The following is a 7,838-nucleotide window of genomic DNA, read 5'->3' as shown; positions in this document are numbered from 1 at the left end:
TAGGGAAAGGATTATTTATATTCATTCATAACCCCCCAGACTCCATTTAAATCCCCAGAGCCTCAATTCCAGGTTCATCGCCCAGATAAATTAATTTCTTTCTGAAATTGTCTTTAGGCACTCGTTTGTTTTATAAGCTTAGTTGTATGCTCCAAACATCATTTCCTGAACAGGGGTGAACAGCATTCGTTTCTCCTTCATTGACCCAGCGCTGCTGCCGAAGGTGATGGTATCGATGCGTTAATCAACACCCTGTCCAGCAAACGAGATGGAGCCATAGCCAACGCCGCCACGGTGCTGACGAACATGGCCATGCAGGAGCCCCTGCGTCTGAGCATCCAGAGCCATGACGTCATGCACGCCCTGCTCAGCCCGCTGCACTCTGCCAACACTGTCGTGCAGAACAAAGCCGCTCTCACGGTTGCTGCAACTGTGTGTGATGTCGAGGCCCGGACAGAGGTGAGCATTTGCTTCACTTTCCTTTTCTCTTTCTTCTGGTTCGTACCTACTGGTGCATTAATTTGAAACATTTTCAAGTATTTGAACCTACCCATCATTTAAGTCCCTCAAAATTGGTGCAACACGTTGGAAAACAAATTAGCATCACCCAGCAAAGAAGGTGAGTGTACCCTATAATGTGGCAATTCTAGGTATAAAACTAGGTATATACCTAAGACACTCTCTTGTCTCTGTGCACCAGGAAGCATTGTTTATAACATCTCAACAGCTGGAAACAAACCAACTGTCCAGTTGTTAAGAGAATGGATACATAAATTTGTGGTATATTCATAAAACAGAATCTTGCATCAGTGAAAATGGATGAACTGTAGCTACAGACATCAACAGAGAAGAATCTCAACCAGCATAATGCTGAGCAAAGTCAAGTTCAGAAGAAAACAGATGTGTGAATTCTATTTATATAATGTACAAAAATATGCAAAGCAAAGCAATATGTTGTTTAAGCATATACATATAAAACTATAAAGAAAAGTGAGAGAATTATTGACCCCAAATTTAAGAAACTGGTTGCCTCTTGGGGGATCAAGGGGGTGGATGTGTTTGAAGAGGAGCACACGGGGGTTCAAGGTCATTGAAATGCACCATTTCTTAAGCTGAGTGGGGGACACTCAGGTGTGCCTTTTACTATGATGCTTGAAATTATAAATATGGGTTACTCACACTCTTCCGTTTCTCTTGTATTTCAAAAATTTAAAACATGGAATTGTATTTTTTACAAGTCCATCATATAAAAGTGCGTTTGGCCCATATCATAAAGACTTGATATAAACCTACAAACGTACCTTTTACTCTTGCTTTTTTCCTGTTTACGTGTCGCGTGGCACTCATTCAAACAGCCTAGGATTCTGTTCCTCTCTCCCCAGTAAAAATAACAATATGGAGCACTTATTATGCACAGCCAGTGTGCTAAGCACTTAACATGCATTTAAGCCTCACTCGAAATAGGTATGTTTGTCACTACTTCGAAAAGATACGTGCATCTCAATGTACATAGCATCATTAGTCACAATAGCCAAGACATGGAAGCAACCTAAGTGCCCACTGATGGATGAACGGATAAAGAAGATGTGGTGTTTATACACAATGGAATATTACTCAGCCAGAAACAGAATGAAATTCTGCCATTTGCAACAATGTGGTTGAACCTAGCAGTTATTATGCTTAGTGAAATAAGTCAGATACAGAAAGACAAACACTGTTATCATTTACATGTGGAATTTTAAAAATAAAATAAACGAATGAATATAACAAAGCAAACAGACTCACAGATATAGAGAACAAACCAGTGGTTACCAGGGAGAGGGGAGAAGGGAGGGGCAAGACAGGGGCAGGGGAGTAAGAGGTACAAACTACTAGGCATAAAATAAACAAGCAACAAGGACATACTGCACAGCACAGGGAAATATAGCCATTATTTTGTAATAACTTTAAAGGGAGTATAATCTATAAAAATATTGAATCACTATGTTGTATACCTGAAACTAATATAATAAACCAACTACATGTAATCTATGTAGCATGTAAACCAACTACACTTCAATTTTACAAAAAGAAAAGAAATAGGTACATTTGCAATCCCTATTTTATAGAGGAGGAAAATGAGGCTTAAAGAAATAATGTGATGAAAGCAGAGTTGATGGGTCTGGAAATCAGGGACTGCGAACACACCTTTCTGAGTCCAGAGCCCCCATCCTCACACTGTGTTGCCTGCTCAGACAACTAACAAATCTCTTCTGTCTCTTAGATATTTTTTCTACCCCCTTCTTTGTTCCGTTGACTCAGTTCATTTGTATTCATCCATTAAGGTAGTAAGATACTCACAAAATATTTTTTTTTACCAGCTACCATGTGCCAGGCGCTGCAGCAGGCAGCGGCAACACAGTGATAAACAACACTGTGTTAGTTGGTCATTCCACCATGCGGCTCACTGAGCAGTCCATCCATTTCCTGGAATATTGCAACTGACTCTACGGCCCTCCCTACCCCTGCCACCTCCTATTCCCCTAACTGCCTCCAGACTGATCTTTCAAATTTATGACACTCATCACATCATTGCAAGTCCCCAGGGGTGTGCCACTGCCCCATGGGAACAGCTAAGCTGCTTAGTGTGCTATGCAAGGGCTTGCAATGATCCACCCCTACCTGCCTAAGCCTGAACTCACTTCCCAGGTGTAACTCTACACTCCAGAAATACCATACGATTTGAATTCTAAAATTCTCTTATTTACACCTCCTTGATTTCTCTGCTTGGAAAGCTAGTCTCACCTTTGTTCACCTGATAAGTGCCTGTTTCTCCTTCAACACCCAGCTCAGCCATCCTGTCCTCCATGACGGCTTTCTTTAGTCTTTAAACGTGGACTCAAACGTCCTGCTCTGTGCTCACACCACCCGCTATGCATGCTTCCCTTGAACTCTGTTTTGCATTAGTTTTGCATTAGTATGAAAGACCATAAGCTCCCTGAGGCTTTAGGGAAGGAAACTAGGTTTTCCTTCCCTGCGTCCATGTCACTGATCTATACCTGGCACACAGTATATGCTTAATAAACAGTTGTTGAATGAATGAGTGAATGCATGAATGGAGGAATGAGTGGTGAAATTAATAAAGGAATTAGATATTTGCCGAAAGAACACGTGGAGTCAGATTGCTATCTTATACTCAGATATAAAGATGTTCAGGAATTTGGCCTGCTAAGCATCAGATGCTTCAAGTAAACTTTTCAAAGCTTGCCCAGGTTACATGTGCTAATGTGTAATCCCCGTTAGAGTCCCTGTGTTTGAGAAGAACATGACTGGAAGTGGATCGTATCTCACAAGGGCTCCTGTCTTCAGATACTACAGAGAGACCTGTAGAATATTCTTTTTTGTCCTCCGGGCTCAGATAATACTGTATTACATTTCAAACAGTGAGACAAGAGCTCTGTTGAATCTTCTTTTTTTCTTCCCTGATTGGAGCAATTTTATACATGTGTGACTTCTTTTAATAGAGTAATTAATGTAGTTCTCCCCAATTCTCTTCTTGTTCTTTTTCTTCTCTTTTTCACTCCTTGAAGCAATATGAGTGATAACAAAATGGATCTCCTTCTGGTGAACTGCTTCAGCATTGCTTCGTCCACACTGCTGACGTCATGGCACTGTCCAGTGACACAGGTGGCACTAGCCTGCATTGGTTACTCCTGCCTAGCTTTGGAGACTGTGTCCGTTTCCTATTGCTGCTGAAACAAATGACCACAACTTAGTGGCTTAAAGCAATAAAAATCTATTATCTCATGGTTTGGGAGGTCAGAAGTCTGAAAATGGGTCTTACGGGTTAAAGTCAGGATATCAACAGAGCTGTGATCCTTCTGGAGACTTGAGGGGGAAATCTGTTTCCGGGCCCTTTCTAGCTTTTACCATCCACCTGCATTCATTGGCTGTGGCCCCTTCCTCTGTCTTCAAAGCAGATTACTGCAATCTCTGTTTCTACAAGTCTCCTTTCTCTGCTTCTCACGTTCTTATCTCCCTCTTGTAAGGACCCCTGTAATTAAGTTGGGCCAACCTGATAATCCAGGACCATCTCCCTATCCCCAGATCCTTAACCACATCTACCAAATCCCACCCAGGGACAAGGGCATCTCTAGGGGCCCGTGATTCTGTCCTCCCCAGGCCAGATGGACATGCAGTGGTGAGCAGCAGAGTGAATGAACGTGGGACATCCCGCCTGTAGAGGGGAGAGGACAGGCTCTTTGCCCTGCACCCACCCCACGTAAACTCACAATGACCTCCCTCAGTAACTGTACTGCAGCCTCTTCTTGACTTTGAACGGAACACCGCGCTCCTGTCTGTAAGGTTTTGGCAATTGATTCTTTCCCCCTGAATTTAATAAATCTAAACATGGACACATCCTAAAATGTTTTTACATAGTCAAAACCCTTTCAACAATCAAAAAATGAGATTTTTTTTTTTAAAGCATGAATGTTTATGTTCTGTACTCTTAATGTGTAAAATTTTGGCTTCCATTTCTAGTTGAGAAATTCAGGTGGGCTGGAGCCGCTGGTAGAGCTCCTGCGTTCCAAGAATGATGAGGTCCGACGGCATGCCAGCTGGGCCATAATGGTCTGTGCCAGTGATGAGCCCACGGCTGCTGAGTTGTGCAGGCTTGGGTGAGTGGAGTGGTCTGGAGGGTCTGGCTCAGATGAAGGACACACAGTCTTCAGGCCCGAGGAAGGTCGAGCAGAGTCTCCACGCCCACTCTCAGGCCGCAGAGCGTTCAGAAGCTCTGCGGGTCACAGTCCCTCTGAAGGCACCGCCTGCAGAAGCGGGATCCTCCCTGTTCCTCCCCCGAGAGATCTCCCCCGCCACCTCCACAAAATCATCTTCAATGTTTCATTTTCCACTTTTTCATTCTGATAAACGCTTCTTTCACCTTCCTCTGCTTTGCTAAACACAATCCTATTTGTCGCTCAGCTTTCAAGGCTAAATTAAAACGGGCAAGCCATGAGTGCCACCTCTGTTTTCTCCCCCACAAACTGATCCACCACAGTGACACCTTTAACCAACCTCACCACGTTGGTTCCCTTACCAACAGCCTGTGAGTCAGCTGCCTTTAGCAACTCAGCCAAGAGGGTTTCAAGGTTCCACAGACAGATTTACCCTGTTTCTAGCCATTTTTGTTCTTCATATATGTCACCTGGTTAGCTGAAAAAATTGGAGTCCAATACTAATTTAGCTTTAAATGAAGAACTTTTTCTTCCTAAAGTGTCCTTTTCAACTGTTTGATTATGAGTTTCCATATGGCATGTATGTTCTCAAAAAGGGCTGATTTGTCTTCATAATTCTGTCAGGATTAGTTTACCTAAAAGGGTGGAATGGTTTTAACCTTTCCATCTCAATCCTTCATTCAGGATCTTAGTGAGGTGTATGAATGGGAACTTACTGTTGGATTGCTTATATAAGGCAAATAATGTCTTTTTTGCTTTTATTGACAGGGCTTTAGATATCCTTGAAGAAATTAATCTATCAGTAAGTCGAAAAAATAAATTCAGTGAGGCAGCTCATAACAAATTGCTCAACCACCACCTGTCTCTGAAATACAGCCAGACTGGCTATTTGTCATCAAGTAACATAATTACTGATGGAGTCTATGATTATGGTCGGGTAAGTGGCAGCACTAATTTGTATTTTAGTATGTGTGATCAGTTCTTCTTGCATTGTGATGCCATTACGTTGCAATTTTATAACCGCCTAACATAATTTATATTTTTATAGGCAGAAACTTGGGAATCAGAACTTCATCCTTAAACTTTGTCTGGCTATAAGATTTTGCATTTGTGTATAGTTTTAACTAGAATCTGATGACCTGAACTTAAATTAGTTTGCTGCTGCTAGTCTCAAGTTTCAGAGAAGATATAAAGCAATCAGCTTTTATATTACTTCTAGGGCTCAGTGTTAATGATAATGATAATGTCAATAGTAGAAGTATAAGTTTTTATTCTATGAATTATAATCTAATTGAAATTAACCAAATTGTAATACTGAATTTTAAAATGTAATGTAGAAGAATATTATTTTACTTAGCTGTGTTTGTGATTACAATTTTAAAACAATACAGTGTAATTCAGTGTTAATGTTAAGAGAAATGGGAAGCTAAACATTAGAGTCTTGAGAGCTTTTCGACATTACTGTCTAAGTCAGCATGTTCTACTTCTGGAAACCAAAAGCAATAAGAATGGGGAAATTTTTTAAAAACCTACAAATCCCATTTTAGGCAGAGATAGGAAACTGGTGTGATCTGCAGACTTCAAAAATATTTAAAAGTCCCTGGGATCAGGCAGAAGTTACACAGGAAGAAGAATGAAAAGGGGAAAAAAAGCACAGAGAGGGACAAGAGTGGCAGCAGATCTCAGAAAGCACCATCAAAAGTCTATACTTCCCGAGAGGATGGAGAACTCAGACATACAAAAGCTATATGCTTGGTTCGCAAGGGGGTGGGTGGGCAGGACCTCAGGAACCGGGGTGAGCAGGGCTGGCAGCAGAAACCCTCTTGGACGAATTTGGTTCAAAGAAGCAGAGGAGACAGGGCCATAAAAGAATCACAGCTAAGCCGTATTTGCAGGAAATACTATATCGTGGTAACAGAATTAGAGACATGTTGAATAACCAAAACCGCTAGCCTAAAACTTTTTCTCTTCCTTCTGCCAGCCACTGCCACCACCATACCCTCCATAACAGATATACACAAACCACCGAGAAATTACTGCTCTCGTTCAACGATGAGTAATTTTAAAAGAACATGTGCCACATTATTAACACAAAGATGCTTTAAGAAAAATGAGGAAAAGAGCAGAAAAGCCACCAAAGAGCACTTACCAGAGCACTTATCTGTTGCCATGGAACAGATAAAACTGTGACAAAATATATTTGTTCATGAGTTTTTTAAAAACAAAAACATAATGAGACAATGTCCTTATGAAGGAGGACTCTCTGATTCACTCTAAATATTAAGTTTCTAATATTTCAGGCTTTAAATGTGTCAGTGAACAAAAGAGACAAAGATCTCTACTCCCATGGTACCAGTGAGAGGAAACAGACAATAAACAATAAATCTCACCAATACATTCTATCACGTGATAGAAATGATAAGCGCTGCAGTGGGTGGGGCTGAGGACACTGGAGTTGAAGTGGTCAGGTAGTCCCACTGAAAGGGTAATATCTGAGCAAAAAATCTGAAGGAGGTGAAGGACTTCTTAGCCTTGGGGATAGTGGGGAAGGAGCTTTCTAGATGGAGGAAAGAGCTAGTGCAGAAACCGTGAGTAAATGTGGTTGGCACACTCAAGGAACAGCAAAGTCGGTGTAGCTAGAACTGAGTCAACCAGGGGCAGAATAACAGACCAAATCAGAGCAGGTAAGAGCAAGCAGCTCATGAAAGTCTTGTAGACCACTGGAAGGATTTGGGCCTTTACTCTGAATGAAGTGGGAAAACACGTCAGGGCTCTGGGCAGAAGAATGACACACTCTGTCTTACTTTAAAAGAACCGTAAAAAGTATCTTGGATGAGAGAAGGATCTATTACTTGATTGAAAAAAGAGTTCACAGGGTGATCTGGTCTAACCCTCTTCACCAGGCTGAAAAAATTGCTAGTATAGGGCTTTGTCTAGCTTGTTGTTAGTTATCCTCACAACATTTTTAGTGATCTGTTTAGTAATTAGTTACTCTTACAGATGATAAGCTCTTCCTTATGTATATGGATAGATTTTCAAACTCAAATACTTCCAGGGCCAAGCTGATAATTATGGTATGAAACAGTTGAGTATCAAGTTACAGAGACTGGGGGAGGCGGGGGG

At 41.5% G+C, this 7,838-nt stretch overlaps 1 protein-coding gene across 1 annotated transcript in view; it reads left to right on the top strand.

Annotated features, from left to right (window-relative positions):
* Positions 1 to 5,919, top strand: part of ARMC3 (armadillo repeat containing 3) — a 71,452-nt gene extending 65,533 nt beyond the window's left edge. The window contains exons 11-14 of the mRNA XM_007454163.1: positions 210 to 459; positions 4,522 to 4,658; positions 5,484 to 5,652; positions 5,764 to 5,919. Of these exons, the coding sequence (XP_007454225.1) occupies positions 210 to 459; positions 4,522 to 4,658; positions 5,484 to 5,652; positions 5,764 to 5,796 (589 nt within the window). The 3' untranslated portion in view covers positions 5,797 to 5,919. The remainder of the gene's footprint in view (positions 1 to 209; positions 460 to 4,521; positions 4,659 to 5,483; positions 5,653 to 5,763) is intronic.
* The last annotated feature ends 1,919 nt before the right edge of the window (positions 5,920 to 7,838 follow it).

The sequence above is a fragment of the Lipotes vexillifer genome, unplaced genomic scaffold, assembly GCF_000442215.2.
Source record: "Lipotes vexillifer unplaced genomic scaffold, Lipotes_vexillifer_v1.1 scaffold316, whole genome shotgun sequence".
Taxonomy (NCBI): Eukaryota; Metazoa; Chordata; class Mammalia; order Artiodactyla; family Lipotidae; genus Lipotes; species Lipotes vexillifer.
The sequence above is the reverse complement of the archived record's forward strand: the minus strand, read 5'-3'. Positions and strand labels throughout refer to the sequence as shown.